A 19,540-nucleotide genomic window follows, 5' to 3' on the forward strand; every position below is an offset into this window, starting at 1 on the left:
CCTCTATCCTCTGAAGAATCAAAAGAAAGTGTTCAAAGCTGAGAACGGGACTTTTAAATTTTTTCTGCTCTTTTATATGCAACATTAACCTGTCTTATGTCAGTAAACAAAACAGTATCCTAGAAAGGATATTTTAAGCTCAGGGAGACTGTCAGAAGAAGATGCTGATGTACATCAAATTGAAAATATTAAATAAAACCTACCATAAATATTTTTCCTTCACCAACACTTAGAAAACATGGCACTGACCTAGACTGGGATGAATGTTGGGAATGAAGTTGGGAAAAATCCCTGAAGGGATTCCAGATCCATGCTTTTTTGGCAGTGGCGCTGTGATCCTGTACCCATCATAGTGTTTGAAACATGCCAATGTCCATTCTATTTAACTCTTCAGCCAGAAGTCTCTGAAGGTAAAAAATAGTCCAGCATACACACATTCAGAAAAGGAAGTTTAAAATAATGTTCAGATAGCAACTTAGAAGTCTGGCATTTCTCTAAGCAAAATTGTGCTGTTTCCAGTTTTGGTTTCTAGTGAGAGTTGTGATCCATTATGAAGGCACTAAAATGCCTGTGAAAAACGGAAGAGTTTTATAGCAGTTTGTGGCTGAATATTTAAACACCAATTAAAATAAAACGATTCCCATGCTGCTCCCCGTGGAAGTCAATGGCAGTCATGACACTGGCTTTATGACAAGCAAAGTTTGTATCTTACCGAATCCCTGGAACCCAGAGTAGTTCAAACTACAAGGAGTCACTCTATTACAACTGCATGGGAACAGAGTCACAATTTTTTTTTTTTTTTTTTTAAAGTACTTTTCCAGGATTAAGTCCTGAGATAGCTTCATAAGAAGTTTCAGAGATCAAGGTTATAATTCAGTGATCAACAACATCAGAAGCCCAGGTGTCCCACTGCAGGGAAACAACTAAAAGACAATGGTTTGAGTAAGGAGACTGGAAAGCGACATGTAAGATTACATATTTAAATCCTGGACTAGTTAAAGTTGCTAAAAATCCTTTCAGTATTTTAGCGAGTTGTGGAATGGGGCCTTAAATAAAATAAATCTCAGTCTTACCACTAAAGAACAATATGAAATGATGACTCCGAACGCACCTTACCATGTACCTCATACGGGGTTAATTTTATCTCACCCTTGTCTCACCCTGGATCCTGCTAGCCATGCTCCGGGTTTTGAGCCCTAAGCCCAGAGTGAAGGTGGGGAGAGCAGACCAAGCCTCCCCCCTGACATCCAGCAGCCACAGTCCCCAGCCACAGGTCTCCTCCTGCATTCCCGGGGAACTTGAGAAATCCGTGGAGCTGAGAGAGGAACGTGCCAGGCGCTGCAGCCGCCTCCAGAGCCCAGTCCCCACAGCTGCGCCCTGCGGGCAGTGCAGAAATCAGCCCCAGGTGAAGGGCTTCAGCATCCCAGGTGCTGAGCACCCCGGGGACATGCGAACAACTCACGGCGTCCAGCCCACGCCCTCCTCCTCTCCCGCAGAAATACGAATTTGAAAATAAAAGCAGGCAGACAGTTTACGAGGAGCGTTTTATCTACGTTAAAGTTGGAGCGGGCTGTAAACTCCCACGGGACATCTAGGTTTACACACTTCAGATGGAGCTGCAAATTGAATATTAAACACACATTTTTATCAAATCATATTTCTCCCAAAGAAGGCTGAGGACTGCCTGTTTATTTTTTTAATCTGATTCGCTATGTTTACAAGTGGTAGGAAAGCTGGTTGTATCAGCCACTCCATCTTTTTAGTTCTATTTGACTGACTTTGATATTGTTTTTCTAAGACCACTAAGAAAACTATAATGAAAAAAAAAAATCTATAATCTGTGAAAAGGCTCTCTGAAATCCATCAACCAAGTTGTATCCATAATTGCTTCCCTGGCTTATCAAAAAAAGCCTCATTTGCATTATCTGTTATCTTTAGATACCCATCCTGGTCTATAAACAGAGTTATCAATCCCGTTCAGAGGCCAGTCCACAAATTGAAGTTTTCTATAAAGGAATTAGCTATAAACAAGCCCAAGGCAATTTTCTTTTGACAGCCAATGGTAAACCATAGGAAGTAACTTTAATAGTGATTTACAGTTCTTCTCTGGTTTCCATCCAACTTTTCCTTCTTGTGCTTCTGTTCCATCCAAAAAGGAATTTTTCAGATGTTCTAATTTCCCATTCAAGATGCAATCAATCCCAACTCTAGGTGTGTCTAATCCAATTTTTACGGTATGTTCATGGGCCAGCACCAGAGAAAAAGAACTCTCTTTTTATTTTCTTTCAATTGCCTCTGCTGCAATCACAAGACTTGTCATCTCCCGGTGTGAAATGCACAACAGTAGAAGAGAGAGCGAAAGAGATTTGAGAGAGAGAGAGAGAGAAATGAGCCAGCCTACCAAAAAGAAAGGGGAAAAGAGATACACAAAAATAACATTGACATTTTTGAATTATCCTACATACTGGAAGCTTCCATTTACCAGAATAATTAATTAACTCAAGATTTTTAAAGCCTGTTCAGAGGTTTTAAGTTCCTCATTTAAATCACAATGTGCTGTTAGAAGTCGGATATTTAGGACTGGACTCCAGTTTCACGCCACCCATTTTCCTCCTCTATCCCCCAGCAAGGGCAGTTCGCGTCCTCATGCTCGCACACACCGCCCTTGTGTACACGAGCAAACCCCACTGCCCGACCGCCCACACCACCGAGAGTCAGAGGACCGCTCTTCCTTTACGAACGAAAGATCTTTTAACAGCTTAACACACATTCTGGCTAACTCTGAACTTCCAAAAGACATGCATTTAAAATATTTCTTTTTCAATCTCTAATTAAAAAAATATCTCTAAGCCACTGACACACGTAGTGGATCTTGATGAGCATCACAGGCACAGCAAAGAAATAACAGGCAGGGCCACGTTTCCTCTCTGGGTAAACTACAGCAAATGAAGGTAAAGCAGCCAAAACCCCACCGACGACAGAGAGCTACATGGATTTAAATCTGTGAGAGCAGCTGCAGAAGAACAGAAAATTAAACCCAAGAGTTTAGCAATTAATAAATATCCCCTGTATCAACACAGATCAATAAAAATTGTTTCCTTTTACATTAAAGAAAAATACATTTATAACTCAGACCATGAAGCCTGTACACTTTCTTATTCCTCTTCTCTATATACACATATACATGGAGGGCATATATATATGTGTGTGTATATATATATATATGTATGTGCATGGGCTATTTTTCCCCTGATTGAAAGCTACCCTAATGGGTAGGCACTAATGGATTTGAAGTGATAAGGAAAAGGCGGACATGCAAAATGCTCCAGAACGTCTGTTCCTAATCAATCACCAGAGATCAGTGACATCATTCAAGCCTTTGATCAGAGCTCCCCTTTCAAGCTTAAAAAGGGGGATAAATTGACCCACACCAGCGGAGGGACTGAAGAAACACCTAGGATACAATTCACAGTGAAATATGAGAAGTCACTGGCATCTCTCTTCAGAAAAACTATCCCTTCCCACCTTCCTCAAGGAATACAGCGCGCATTCCAGAGCAACCAAGCACAAACAACAGATTTATCTCTTTCTCCAATAATTAGAAAATAGCCAGGGAAACAACACATCACAAAACCCTTTTGGGTTTTATTTTCAAAGCCTGCACGTGCATTTTAGCCCAAGCAGACATTTTGTTACATTTGGTTGTGTTTAAAAATCTTCTCAAGTCCGTTAGTACCAAAAAGAAAAGAAAGAAACTTATTTTTCCAAAATGCCTTGGCAGCTTTAACAACTAAAGGCTGACACCCGTTTTTAAAGAAGAAATAATTTTCAGGAGAACCAGCATCACGGCAAGCATTCACTACATTTAGCACCAGCCTTTGTCCATGCCAGGGCATTCAGAGATTTCGGATCACTAATCCCACTTCAGCTAAAATTGAGCTCCATTGTTTCTCAGTTCATCTGAGTTTCCATGGCACTTACTAGGACTTAAGTGTTATTTACTTAGTGCGGTTTGTTAAAAACAAAAAACAATAACTAAGTCTTAACATAAGCATCAGGTTTGCTTTTTTTTTACTTCACTTTTTACTTTCAATAAGCTCAAGATGCAGTCAGCATTTTACAGCCTCAGAGATTTCTTCCGTCTAAAAACCTTGAAGAAAAACAAAGTTGAAAATAGACCTGAAAAGGTGCACTTCATTGTTTTGGCTTGGCTTTCCCCCATCTGTATTTTTTAAAAAATCTAATTGAGCTTCCTCAACAGCCGCAAAAATGTAGTTTATTATCTCCCTCATCAGGTGATCAATGATTTCATTAATAAGACAGATAACAAAACTGTCATATCATCGACACAGTTATGAAAGATGATCCTGGCTTCTTGCTCCATTTTCCAAGGTCTGGGATTCTCTGTGGCAGCTCTGAGTCCATTCAATATTTTCCACAGACAGAGAAAAGTGAAAATCCATTTTGAAACCAATTTCAATTAGGATCCAGAAGCTGTTATCACAGGTGTCGCAGAATGGGCCCGTAAGTGGAAATGTCGCCTATCCATTCTGAAATGAAACCTTATCAGGGGCTACGAAGATGGCTGAGGACAGCCTATCTGTAAATTACTTTTCGTCCTGTGTTAACTCAACCCTAGTTCTGTCATATGGAATTCTTTCCAGCCCCTCGTAATAATCTAATGACTAACTAGGCGCTGCACCAAAACGGCTTTTATTCTGCTCGGGCTTCCCCCGCCGAACGGGGCTGCAAATGCAAATAACCGGAGGCGGCCAGGCGAGCCAGCGTATTTAGTAATATCATTTAAAGCTCTCATAGTTTATTACGGGGAAGTAATGGGCTTGCATTCTGAAGCCTGTCTCCACCCATTGCATTCCTGGTGATTTTTCAATTGCAAACTCCAAGGCCCAGTTATTTCATTAATTCAGCACCCAAGTAGTGAGCCTTTTCTCTCACATCTTTCAGTCTCCTTTTAGCAAATTATCCCATGACGGAGGATTTATTCAGTCAAAGACCTCGGACTTTGAGAGGCAACAAAAGAATCAAGAGACTTTCTGGTCCACCTGCCTGGCGAATGATGAGGCAGGGTAAAGCCTCCCCTAGAGAAACCAATCAAACCATTGTGTGGCACAGTCAGACCTTTTCAACTGTCAAGCCAGGAGAGCAGGAAAAGAGATGAAAGAACTCAGGATGAAGCTACCATTTACAGAACCATGTGGGAATGGTCTCCGAAGATTTAATAATTGGGATGGAACTCAACTTTCTGAAAACTAAAAGAAAAAAAAAAAGGAAAAGAAAAGAGAGAGAAAAGAAGAGAAAGAAAGAAAGAAAGAAAGAAGGAAAGAAAAGAGAGAGACCAGGAAGAGGGGAAAACACTACTGGTCAGGCCCAGAAGGAACTTTTCTACAAAATCCTCTGTTGTTATGTATGAAGCCCTATGCTGGAAAAGAAGAGAAAAGCAAGCACACGACAGGAACAGAGAGAGAGCAAGAGAGAGCGCGGACAGTTTGTAATACTAACTAAGTTTCAGTAATTTATCATCTCATATTGGGAAGAACTCCACCAGTACAAATCTGTTCTATCAAGCAGGAAAAAAAAAATAAAACCCCTTAGTTTGGGATTTCTGCGTGCATTTTGAAGCTACCACATTTGTGGGACTTAAGTTTTTGCATTTTCACTTGGCTGCATGTGGAACATGCATGAAAAGTGGTACTAAATGAATGGAAAACGGTGTATTTTAAGCAGTTGGCATGTGCAAAGAATGCACACACAGCTCCTGTGTAGCAAGTCTCCAGCTGATTGCAGGCACAAGATTAGGAACTGCTTTTTGATAATCTGACCCATAAAGCCTTAAAAGCCAATTTTTAAAATCATCTTAACAAAACCCAGTATTTCCTATGTACTTCTCTTTTCCAAAGTGCCTCTGCGCACTTGAAATATGCATTAATCAGTAGGTCCAGATCACATTTACGAGTAAATCAACATTTTTCTGAATTGCCAGCCTTATGAACAAAAATAGAACCTGCAATTTAAATTGTGACCATTTGCAGTATACATCAAAGGCAAAGACTTTTAATGGGAAATAAGATAATAACACAGCAATAAAATCCATCTCATTCAGTCTTAGTTGGGATGGCAAAAGAATGCATCTCCCTTGCACCCTCACCCCAAAATAATGAGATATGGCTTGGAAAGAATACAAAGAATATAGTTTTAATACAGTACCTTCTTTACATAATCACAGACCATACCCTAAGCATACTTCTCCCTCTTTTTGGCATACATATTTAGTAACAATTTATATGCAAGCAGAAGCTGAGGTTTTGTATCTTCCAGAAAAGAAAGAGGAAAAAAAAAATAGAAAAATACAGAACAAGGATATTATCAAATGCAACACTGATGCCTGATTATTTCCTTTTAACTGGAGACAGATAGGAAATAGAAAACATCTAGAAAAGATGAATGCCATTTGAAAACCTGTTAAGTAATTTAATTACTTCAACTGCCTTAATTTACACAGCTCAAATTGTAAAGCCAAATACTGTGCCTGCCAGAGGGGTTGCCTGATTTTAAGTCAATTAGAAGGATTTTCAAAAATTCTTTTTATTTCCTTTAAGAAGAAGATCTACTCCGCAAGTCTCCGTCACTTGAAGATCCCAAGTCTGGTCTCTTTCGCAAGGACCCAGGACATGAGAGTTTTCTGCCTTACTATTTTTTTTAGTGCCCTTCCAAGCCTCCCCAGTCGCTTGGCATACACGTGTTTGTCGGCAGCATTTCCAGCGGCTGGGAGGAGGTGCCATCACTCGCAGCAGCCGTGCTGCTGCTGTACGGCCTCCCCAGCTTGGTGGCACGGGTCATGAGGAGGCCTTTTCTCTTTTAGGGTGCCTTCCCCAGAGACCAGCACTTAACGGCAGCAAGCGAGCCCTTTTCTGGAAGGCTAACAGTATCACTGAAGCTTCAGCCGCCAGCAGCTTTTTTTCCTACTGTAATAAAAATCAAACCTCTTGGTTGCTTCCCCCTCCCCAGCACTGTGGGCTGTAATGCCTGAATTTTTTGAGGTCTATTTGATACTGGACTCCTGGTCACAAGCTACAGAGCGTGGTATCATTGCCATTTTAAACCTTTTTATTATTATCACTTCCTACTCTATTTCAAAACCCAGGTACAAATGTAATACGGTTGCTTGGGTGTTTTGTTGGGGTTTTTGTTCATTTTTTTTAGAAAAAAAAAACAAAACAAACAACCTCCCCAGTATATAATTCCCTAAATTTAACCTCTACCTTGTCCAGGTGGCAAGCCTCTGCTGCTAACTAATGTTTTCTCCCAATTCTACCTCATGTTATCCAGCAGGATGTTAAGTCATTACTTACTGATTACAGTGATTGCAGGGCTAAGCCACTCAATCATCTCTTTCTGGAACTTGCAAAGGGATAGAGGAGGATTGACATTTAATATCCCTTATGCTATTAACCACTGCAGGGAGGGGAGAGAAGGGGGGAAAAAAGGAGGGAAATCTCAGCAGAATTAATGAAGCAATACTGTATTGCACTTGCAGATCACCGGGTTTAGAGCAGGGTAAGTGTAGGGCTGGCTCACTGAGGAACAACACTAGTAAACCCTAACTTAATTTTATTAACCCTAAATGAAATGTTATTAGTAAGCATACAGGATCATGGGTGCATTACTCCAAATGAACATGTATCTAATCAGCTACTCACGTCAGATCACAATATCCCAAGACATGCAGTCTCCACTTAATTACAGCTTCCAATACTTTTGCTTCCAACACTTCCAAGCATCAGGAGAGCTCATTCCCCCTAAGGATAGGTACCTTCCTTCAGTTTATTCTCTTAGGACCTGGCCACAATTATTAGAACTGAAGGGTACACAACATCTTACAAGCTCAGGTCTTTGCCCTTACTTATCTGCACTACCACATGTGACCATTCTACCCACACTTTCTACCCTGCTGTATCCACCATAACAGATAGGAATTACTTAAAATATTTGTCTTGCTGAAAAACAAAACTCTCTGAAAAACCTATACATTGAAGATAATGACTTCCAATATCTAATCATACAGGATGTTTTTTCCTCCTTGACCTGAAAACGAGAAGCGAAGAGAGCCCTTCCATGTCCTCTGATGTCAGGAGAGGAGGAGGGCACTTCCTGATCACTTTGCAGAATCAGGTCTCATATAACCAATTCAGGACTCAATTTGCAGGCTGCTAAAATAGTACAGGCAATGCTTCTTGATACCTAACAACTTCTTTTGAACCCTGACCTCTCAACGGGACCCTGAGCACATCAGTCTGACAAGGGGGCCAAGAATGGGTATTATGATTAACACCTATTTCATGGTGAACTTGAAAGCAAGCAGCAGGACAAGAAACCAACTCAAAGCTTAAACAGGAAATGGGTTTCTTATGGGGCTGCAGACTGCTGAATACGTCCCTCATTCAGTCCTGAAAGAACTACTACGAAGAAAGGAAAAAAAAAAAAAGGATACCTCGAATACCTAGATGAAGCTGGCTCTTCTTCTGAAAGAATCAAAGTGGACGAATGAACTTCCTCTCATTTATTCATCTATCAAGCTTGGGTTTAAGTTACATCATCATTAAGATAATAATTTCTGCTTTCTATCGCTTTAAAGTATGTTCTCAATAACTATCTGATTCTGATAAAGGTAGTCAAGTCCACAACCTACATACGTTTATAATTAGCTTTTTTTTTTTTAAGCAGAGTAATAGGTTAATAAGAAATATCAGATTACACTGGAACGAGCTCATGGGTTAAAAACTAGACAAAACACATCAACTGAAAATAAGTGCTTGGCTGTCAGACACTGATGGAGTCCTTATACAATAACTGCATTGTTTTAATGCAATGTTAAAAACACATTTAGAGCCAAAATGCACGAAAGAGGAAAGCATGTTAGCCACCAACAAAACTCACAAGCCAAACACTAAATAAATCAGGGTCGAAAACAGTATTATAACCTCCTAATGCTCTCCAAGCAACGCCACAAAGTGCAGGTTTGCCTTGTAGAAGTATTAATTCATCCTACACAGAAATTCCCTGTACTTTTTAGAAAATAAAGTGAAAAATTAATTATATCCATACTACAAATTTAGTGAAAAAAAAAAAAGCGTATAGCTGAGGGCTACGTTAGGTCAGCATGGGGTTTTTTGGTGAATGCCTCTTACGAAGTACTCTAACAATAAATCCTATTCACCTACAAAGCAGAGCGTAGAGTCGAAGCGGCCAGCCTGGCAAAGCATTAAAGTGACTGCCTAATTGTAAGCATGTAAATACCCGCACTGGGGCCGAGGGAGCTATTCCTTTGCCTAAAGCGAGGCCTTCATGGCAGTACTTGCTGGACTGGAGCTCAGGACTTCACTGCAGTGCTGTGACTCGGGAGGGTTGGGGTGCAGGGGGGCGCTGCACCAGCGCGGGCAGCATGGCTGTGCAGGGAGGGCAGCCAGCGGAGTTTCGTGCTCCGGCACTGCAGCGCTCGGCCTGACGCACGGACTTAGCGCGCTGCCCGTCTCGGCCACAGCTCACGCGCGTGCCAGGCTGTGAGGAGGCACGGCCGCCAAGGAGAAGGCGTGCTGCTCACCCTGCCAGCCCTGGCGCTCGTGGCGGAGCAGCGTGGGGACACAGCCGAGAACAAGCCTCCGTCTTGGTGTTCAGCACGCTTCGGCAAGGCAGGTCGCCATGCAGACTCCTGCAACTCCAACCTGGAGAAGAGAAGGCTCTGTGGAGACCTTATCGCGGCCTTTCAGTACTTAAAAGGGGCCTGTAAGAAAGATGGGGACAGGCTTTTTAGCAGGGTGTGTTATGACAGGACAAGGGGTAATGGTTTGAAACTAAAGGAGGGGAGATTCAGGCAAGACATGAGGAAGATATTTTTTTAAATGAAGGTGGTAAAACACTGGCCCAGGTTGCCCAGAGAGGTGGTAGATGCCCCATCCCTGGAGACATTCCAGGTCAGGCTGGACGGGGCTCTGAGCAACCTGATCTGGTTGAAGATGTCCCTGCTCATTGCAGGGGGTTGGACTAGATGACCTTTGAAGGTGCCTTCCAACCCAAACTATTCTATGATTCTAACATTTACAGTGTTCATCTGAAGATATCTTTTTAACCCTGGGATTACTTGAAATTACAGGAGGTACCATATTATCCAACGGAGGTCTGGCAAGGCAGGTTTTATGATGTGCAATATCAGGCAAAGGCTCTCCGAGGGGAGCACAGAACTAATTTTAATGAGTTTATCAATGGATACCTTTCTTCAGAAAGCCATTCCTTGCACGACTTGATAGAACTTGTGTGTGCATGGGGCACCTTCCAGGATGATGACCTAAATCCATGCATAGACATGGGAGGGAACGGGACCCTGCTGCTTTGTCTCTTGAAAAGTGGCAGGGACACACATGTGAGAAGACAAGGCCTGACAACATAGCACTGTGGTAGCAAGGTGGTATGGACACTGGCCTCATTACTCCAACGTAATACCAGTGACATGGTCAGGACATAAGCACGGTATTTATTTGTTGTTGTTGTTGTTACTTTGCCAAAGCAGATCAGTTTGAGGCTATCCAATCACGATACACAAAAGTAAGCTTACTTTACACCCTAGCACAAACTTTTTATTCGTACAGCCTTTTGTGAATGAGCATCTGTCAACAGTTTTCTTTAGCAGCTTTCCCCCTTTTGATAATTAGCCTAGCAGTAAATAAAGCAGTCAAACAAAGAAAGAGCAAAAGGAACAATTTGCAAAGAAATGTATCCTAGTAAACTGCGTGCAGTTTGGTTGAGATACACTAAATGAAACACAAAGCAGAAAAAGATCAAAAGCTTACAAAAACGAACTCAAAACAAAGCAAGAATGGTCCCAAATTACAAAGTCCCACTGGGGATCAAAGCGCACCAAAGATTTTTGTTGGTTATTAGAAATTATGATTTTTTTTTCCTTTTTTGATCACATATATTGTAAAAGGAGTTTTAATTTGCTCCAGCACTAAGACCTTCCCCACATGTTTCAGCCTGGAGCACATTTTAACGGCTTAGTTATAAATCCCTGAAATTAGGGGTTTATAATGGAAACACTGGCAGGCCCTTATCTAACACAGTGCAAGCATCTTAGCAATATAGTCAGAGTTTGTAGTTAGGTGAGTGCAACAGAAACCTTTTTTGCGTTAAGCAGTGACAGGAACTCAGTAGAAGTGGCTAAAATATGAACTGCAGCCCATGCCTTCTTGGTGTTTGAGTCTACAGTGCAGCTGGTACCTTCCAAGGGGCACCCACAAGTCTGGGCCTCAGAACTTGCATTGTGTACTCAGGGTTAACACACAAGCTGCCCTTCCAGGTCACCTTTCCCACCTTCTTTCCTTTGCACACAGGTTTACACCAGGCTCTTCAGTAAACAGTTTGCACATCCTATGACTTAAAAGTTTTCCACACTCAATATTAATATTCGTTTTAACAAAGATTCTGCTACTGCGTGTGTTACTTGCTTTTGGGAGCTACTGAAATAATGGCATTTTCTTTGTTTCTTCATGGTTGTAAGCTTTGCATAAAACCTGTAACTAACAGCTTTCAGTCTACTAATGATCCAAGTTCTGACTCCTCCAGAAGACAGCAGAGCTACTGAGAAAATAATAGTTTCTACATCTCAGCTCAGACAGCTGTCACTCAAGTACATGTTACCTTGCAAACTTCGCTAATTAATGTGTTGTCCAGAAGGAGAGAAGCACTGATATTAGACATCCTTACGAGGTGACATTGTTATGATAGGCAGATGTTGCTCTGCAATGACAGCAGTCTCCTGACAAAACCAGCAAGGATCATTCTGTCCTCCTGTTAATTTTAAGGGTACCTTACCTTGTTTAACAGAGTATTCAAATGCAAATCACAACCATTAACATTACTACAGCCCTCTGCAAAAAAAAAAAAAAGGCCCTGAATCAACAAAAGCTGCATGCTTCATAGGAGTGGTGTCTTATATTAACTGATGATGTTCCTGCAGTAATACTTATTCCAGCATTAAAGAAAAAAAGATGCAAATTCGATGCAAGCTCCAGCTTTCATGTAAATTGGTCCTTGTAACCAAAATTCATTATCACAACAATCACATCTGAAAGAAGCAAAACTTTAAAACATCACAATAGTAAAACTCATGTTTAAGTTCCTGAAGTTCTGTTATTTGTTTTGGTACATGCTCCATGGAGTCTCTACACTAAGAGGAAATATTTCATATCCAGGAAGGAATGGAATTTTTCATCCCTTTGAAACCGAGTGCTGTAATCTCTGAAAAGTTTTTGCTTGGTTATACATGAAGGTAGATAGAAACCCAAACCTTGGGGGTCCTGGCGACTTCCCTAAACACAAAGACTAGCAAGACCAACCCTTACCCACTGAAAACAAAGGTAACTGTCATTACCTTAACCAAAAGCAGCCTCAGGCCCTAGGATGTGTACTACATTAGCATCTCGTTCCAGTAATAGCAGACAATTCCAGTGACAAAAATTTCTAGTCATTCGTTAGACTTAGATTCATTCCAGGTCATGGGAGTTTGATGCTCCTGACATGCAGTGATACACCACCTATATGAAGCAGGTAGTTAAGAACTAATATCACCGTTAAAACTGATATGTGGAATAGAGAGAGAAAATTAATTGACCACAGGCTAAATTAGTGTCACAATTTGGCAAAAATATCTTGAAGGCTTTATTTTTAGCCCTCTAAATCTAAATGTTTAATGATAATGTTAAAGCTAGCCCAAACAGTCAGAGGTATGTGCCAACATCAAGTTTGAGTGCAAACGCCCGACACATCAAAGAATACGCATATGTGTTTAAGTGTGCATCTGTCTGAATGTGGTAAATCCTATTATTGAAAAAAAAATACAATGGGGAGCTCTTCAGCTAATGTGAACCACTGTAATTCTATTGACAACAATGGATCTGTGCTGACTTAGGCCAGCTGAGGATCTAATTTCATATGCCTTAGAAAACTGATGCAACTTTTTCCATAGCTGCTCAAGAGTTTCTATACTCTCATGGGGATCAGTTCCAACTACTAGGTCAGCAGGTGCTGAGTTTGCTTTGAATCTGAAGTCCAGTCACATGGAAAGATACTGGGACATGCGCCATCTAATTTTTACTGACCCACAGAGATTCCCCTTTAGTACGGCTGTAGGATTCATGTATTTTCTGCTTTAGTCCAGTGGGAGAAACATGTTTCTTTGAGAAAGCAAAAACCTTTCTTCAAGATATCAAAGTGAGAACCTGACCTGGACCACAAGCCCAGATGAGTGAGTGTGATGGAAGCAGAAAGGGTGGAGAGGAAATGTTTTGCCAGGAATACACCAGGACTCCAAAATATGCAGAAAGATATCTTCTGGTTTTAGCCATTATTAGACTCATTTGCAAAAACCAACAGTTAATCTGCAGCTATCCAAAATCCACAAAGCTGAACTCTGCCCACACCTTTCAAGCAATTTTCTTTCCTAATGCAAAGAGAGTTTTGCATAGGTAGGGACCAATACACTCAGCCCTCTTACAACAAACAATGGAAGGGCCAAGGCTGGGATTACACACCCTCCGAAAGGGTAGAGAATATGTAAAATTGTCAAGTGAGGTAATCTCTTGGGGGAATTAAGCAAATTACTCCAGTTTTGCTAATCTACAAGCTCTACATTCACAACTTTGAAATGAATTCATGGGAGGATACACTCTTAGCTTGATGTTTTGTCCCTGGCCATTAAAGAACTTTGGGAAGGTGGGGGCAGTCCTTTGTGAGGAGCAAGTTTATTTGTAAAAGAAGAGAAGAAAAAAAACCTTTGCCATTAATTTTGACAGAGCTACTTCTATCTCTTTTGTAATAACTAATTATCTAACTAGTGTAAGAGATTTCAATGGCCAAATGCAAAGCACCCACAAGCCCTGCCAGGCTAATCAAGACAATTTCCAAAACACCAAAACCAGGAACTTCCTATAATAAATAACTTAGCACATTTACATCTCAAATTAGAACATCTGGAAGAAAAATACTACGTCTCATGCCAAAACAGGTCTTATTGTATCCTACCACTTTCCACCACCACCACCACCTCCCCCTCGTTCGTTTTCTTTAGCCTTTCCTTAGAACAAACACTGATCCAGGTGCAAATGCTCAATTCACAAGGAATGCAGTGAACATAAAATTACTGTAGGTTTGGCTGCTAGTAAATCCCTGCTGTTACTCACCATTGGAAGTTGTGCTGGAGGCAACAGCTTTCTCACTGACATCTGTTCGACTGGAGCATTTCACGATGGAATTCTCCACTTTTTTCTTCTCCGTCGTGGTAGAGCTATGGGACTGCGCCTCCATGATGACTTCTCATTACTTCAGCTCTCCTCTTACTAATACCTGAGTGAAACAAGAGAGCCATAAACTTTAAATACTATGCAAAAGCTTAGCCCAAAATCTCTCACACCTCTCACCTGAAGAAGAGCCTGCAGCACAACTGAATTAGCAGTCCACAGGCCATTTCTGTATGTCCATCAAATCATGTTTGCATGCATGAATTCCTGAGGAATTTAAGGAAACACTAATACCAAAATTAAGCAAGTTTGCCTTTAAAGAGAATTGGCATCACAAAAAAACCACTATGCTGCTTGATGGGGAGGTCCATTTTTTTCAAGCCTGTAGAGTTTTAATGGATCCAGGAGTAAAAAGCCAGTATTTTTCTCCTGTGTCCAGGGCACTTTGGAACAACACAAAAACCAAGACAGGCCTTCATGTTGACTAATAGAAGCCAAATATTTAAATTTCAACATTCACACTATCCGAACACACTGCAGCAAGAATTATCCTGCCTACCTCTACACCTTGTCTTACTTGTGTAAACATCTCTCACTTTGTTTGTTCAGAAATCTAGCTCAAACAGAAGTGCATTGGAGCAATACCCTGAAAACCACAGTGAAAGGCAAATATTATTGCTAGTGGCAGATAATGAGATCACTTTATTTTGCATTAAAATGCTGAAAATGGAAAACTTTGCAGAGGTGCATGTCTGGTTATTCTGCCTTTCCTGGCTGTTCTCAGTGTCATCTCCATACATCCATTTTATACCCCACAGATCATTTTTCCTGATTCTCAGAGCTTTGACACTCCTGACAAAAACCCAAGAAGCCCACAAGCTTCCGAAAGGGTAACACAGCTTGTGCAGCAGTGTATCGACACCGGGCCCCGAGACTGCAGGGATCTTGGGCTGTGAGGAACACAAGCATTTCCAAACACTGGTCTGCAGTATAACATGACGCACACAAGTCTGCCCAGGTAAGCTTTACACATATTGTCAATATTCAGCACACACCATTCTTAGAACCAAGTACCTGGGTACTTCGTAGTTTGAACATGATCCTATGCAACAACAACAACAACTAAATAATAATAAATGGAGCGTTTTCAGCTCTGAGCAGTACTGCAGTCATTAGCTAAAGGGGTCTGAAACGGAAGGAAGTCACACTGTTCTATAACAACATTTAAATGAATTAAAAAAAACCAAAGGCTTCAAAACAAGCCCCAAAGTAAACTATAATGAGTGTAATTACATCAGCAACCCGTTTCCCCAATTCTGACAGGCAAAAAAAAAAAAAAATTTAAAAAAAAGGTCTACAAAGCCAATTCATCACAAACACAGCTGTCTAGTAAACCTTCCCCTTCCCACCTGCCTAGTAGGAGTTCTTTTTCATAGCACAATAAAACACTCCAAAGCCTCACTGTTATACAGTAGGGATCAAAGAAGGACCCAATCACTAAATGAATCATTATTTAGCCAGGCAGCACAGCCAGAGGATTGGACTAGATATCAGAGACTCCCTGCCACTGACCTGCTGGTCTAACCTTTAGCTAGGCACTTTTCTTCCCTTGAGATCCTTTCTTGCTAAAAACAGGAATAACAAAGCTCTGCCCATCACAGCAGAGTTCTTATAAGAGTAGTTTCCAGATCTACCCGTGAAAGTGCTACAAATATTATTGCGTGTCTGCCAAACTACTTCTTACCAGGACATGAAGGGGAATGTCAGGTGTCTTCAAATATGAAGAAGAGATCTAACAATACTCAGCTTGCAACAGCCCTCACTTGTACCCAGCAATGCACAAATCTCAAGGCGAGATCTCATACGAGCTTTGTAAATTACACCCTCCCAAATTTCTCAAATGCTTTTTCCTCCTTTATCCCTGCACACCTGACGCAAGAGCACCCACAGTCACCATATGGATCAGGATTTTCAGTCCCTCGTGCTGGCAGAAACTGGGGGGATGCTGGCACTGCTGCCAAGCTCTTCACCCCACACTGACCAGATCATGCTTGTTTTCTCTGTACAGCCCTGGCTGCATAAATACCAAAAATCTGCCTCTACCCAGCCTCCAGCCACTGTGTGAGTCCTTCAATGTACCCTCTTGTCCTCTGGCTACCCTCCTCTGAGTTACTTAATATTCTGTAAAAAGAGTAAATTCTTCTGCTGTCTCTGAAGGAATTTAAAAAGTTACACATCTTCAGATGAGTTTATTTTTTTTCTGTTTTGCCTTTTAAGGGCCAAGTCTGCTATTCAGGCAGCATCTTCATTTCCATCAAAGAGTCTGACAGTGTGAGAACTTGGAAGGGGAAGACGCAGAACTTGCCCTCCATTTTCTTCTGTCCTCGGTTCACAAGCCTGTTTCTTTTGGCTAAAAGTCCTGAAAGAAGATAATTATGCTCTCTACTCAACTAGAAAGGAAGAAGCCACATACTTTGCCCCCATTTCACAAGGTCAGCAGAGTAGTGTGAAACATGTGGGCAAAGGCCACAAAAATGACGACAGGTATCTGCAGTGGTTCCACCGCCTCATGCCACGCAGATGTCTGTGGAGATACGAGCAAGGAGCCCTCACTGATGTGCACCTCCTTCTCCTCCCCACCACAGCAGGACAGTAGGTCCATTACAACCTGATCCTACCACAGGAAGGAGATGAAGGTACTGTAAGGAGTTAACACAGCTTCCATCTCCTAAAAAAAGCATCTTTGGATCATCTGCAATTCAAGAGCAACATGTGGCTGACTGGCATCCATCCATTCTTGTGCCTATTTTTTTCTTTCCCCAACAGCGTACCAAAGAGATTTTCCTGGTGTTTTGGGGCTGTTTTTTTTTTTTTTTATGGAGGGAAGACTAAGAGGCATAATTCCACATTGCCCACCACTTTCTATCACTTTCCTATTTTATGCTACTTTGTGTGGACAATGGTATAGAACAGCGGCCTGAAGTACCGTGTTTCCCTGAAAATAAGACAGAGTCTTATATTAATTTTTGCTCCAAAACTTATTACTTTTTTACATGTATAGCTGCCTGGACACTACTTAAATTGACTTTTTTTTATGAACGGTAACTAGGGCTTATTTTTGGAGTAGGGCTTGTATTTCAAGCATCCTCAAAAATCCTGAAAAATCATGCCAGGGCTTATTTTTGGGGTAGGTCTTATTTTCAGGGAAACAGGGTAGCAGCTTAAAGTGAATTTTTGGTCAGAAAATAGCAGAATTGGCCGTCAGCTAATATAAACATCTGCTCTTGGTACCTGTTCTGGTTCATGTCTGCCTGGTTTACGTCCAGAAGGCTGCTTCTCTTTGTGTCAGCATGGAAAAGGGAACATAGCAAGAATAAACTTTCTTGCTCAGCTCTGCACCCTGCACCATAAGCCAATGGCCCTGGCGCTGGAGCCGTTTCCTCCTGGGCCTTCCTGCCTCCGCTCCCAACCCACGCATGTGCGGCAAGGGTGTCCGCAAGAATTCCAGCAGCTCCAGTTACACTCCAGTGCCATCCCAACTACACGGTGATATGCATGGCTGGGAGAGTAGGGCAAGCCAGGAGAGATGGCAAGACTAATAATTAGGGGTATGTGTTTTGGTATGTTTTGCCAAGCATGCCCCCCACAGGGAAGGAGTCAGCTGGAAATCAATATGGTGCCCCCAAAAACCTTTTTTTTTTTTTTTCTTGTATACAAACTTAAGCCCAAGTTGAAAACACAAGCCAGACACACGTCTTCTAGAACCATTCTCCTTAATTTTGGCTGTGTTTTTTATTTGCTCTCAGAAATTGTACTGAAATATGAGAATTGCAGTTAAAAAAAAAAAAAAAGAGTCCAGGACGATGTGAATATTTCCTTCCACTGGCTGCTAATCCCTATCAAAAAGCACTCTGAAAAAATCAGCCAGTCTGACGTCGTCTTCACATTAAAACATGAACCGGTTGATAGGATGGTATACATGGCTCTCCCCAGCGTGTGGGTCAGGGACTTGCCTGTTCCTGCCCCCAGGCCTGAGACAACACGTATCTATTCTGCGGCAAGGAGCTCTGCTTTCAAAAAACCAGAAAGCTAGTTTCTGTCAGCTACCCAGCATTGCCATGTGCATATGAATGGCAAGAAAATGCTATAACAGTATATGGGCAAAAGCCTGAACTTTCATAGGTAAATAGAGGGATAAACATTCCTTCCTGAAAGCAAACATTCATGGCTTTTTCATTCAACCACGCTTGAACCTTTTGTAATTTCTCTAAAGCCTGAACCCACTGCACAATTAATTCCAGATCCCTATTTTAAACCTAATCCCTCTCAAAACAGCAACCTGCCTGCAGGTGTGTCTCTTTTTTTAAAATAGAAATGTAAACTTTCACCAATTGCATATTAAATTGGAAGAATTTTAGGAACAAGCTACTAGAATGAACTAGTTAAATGAGGAAAACTGTCTCTTTTAAAAGGAGGGTCAACAAATGGCAATATGTTGAAAATGTATTTCGAACAAAAAAAATTCTTTCGAGCAATTTGAAATTACATAATTTCCAGTCCCTCTCTATGTTGGTCATAAAACTGTGCCTCACTGTAGTAAAAATAAACATATTAATATACTAGGGAGAAAAATCTTTCTGTTCATTTACTCTCAGTGCTAACAAACCAAAACCAGTAGAGCAGCCCTCTAGCATGACCCTTTCTGTACATACACTTCTATTTTCCAATAATTCATCAGCTCTGTGCTCATTTTCCTCTCTGAATTACTTTTTAAATCATTGCATTTATATTGAAGAAGTTAGTTTTAAAGACCAGATCATGAAAATCTTCATTCAAGTGAATAGACTCACTGACTCCAACGAGAACTACTTCTTTCAGTATAAATGCTGGTGCAGGAATCAGAACCTAAAATTCTCAATTTGCTTGTTAGACTGGTTTATGTTTCTTGCAAACTTAAACCTTCTTCTGCCTTTATTTGTTATTTTTTTTTTGAGGAGGAGGAGGCATATTTTAATGTGGTTTTTTTTAAAAAAAAAAAATCCTTTCCCTATTTTATTCGATGCTGCTTTAGTTGTATTCAATTCATTAACAAGTGGTTTGCATCCGCTGAGAAGAGCTGTCTGAAATAGCAGTGTCACGGCATTCATCATCATTACATCAGCAGCAGGGAAGTTGGCCTTGATTGCTATCAGCAACCAGAGTGCCCTGATCAGCGTGCAAGCAAACATAGCATG

At 41.2% G+C, this 19,540-nt stretch overlaps 1 protein-coding gene across 3 annotated transcripts in view; it reads right to left on the minus strand.

The window, feature by feature from the left end:
- The window catches only part of GLI3 (GLI family zinc finger 3), a 215,697-nt gene that overhangs the window by 186,067 nt on the left and 10,090 nt on the right, over window positions 1–19,540 (minus strand). For all 3 annotated transcript variants that reach the window (XM_065628044.1, XM_065628043.1, XM_065628042.1), the window contains exon 2: window positions 14,250–14,412. In XM_065628044.1, coding sequence (XP_065484116.1) covers window positions 14,250–14,373 — 124 coding nt within the window. In that variant the 5' untranslated portion in view covers window positions 14,374–14,412. The remainder of the gene's footprint in view (window positions 1–14,249; window positions 14,413–19,540) is intronic.

Source organism: Caloenas nicobarica, chromosome 2 (genome assembly GCF_036013445.1).
Source record: "Caloenas nicobarica isolate bCalNic1 chromosome 2, bCalNic1.hap1, whole genome shotgun sequence".
NCBI classification, from domain to species: Eukaryota; Metazoa; Chordata; class Aves; order Columbiformes; family Columbidae; genus Caloenas; species Caloenas nicobarica.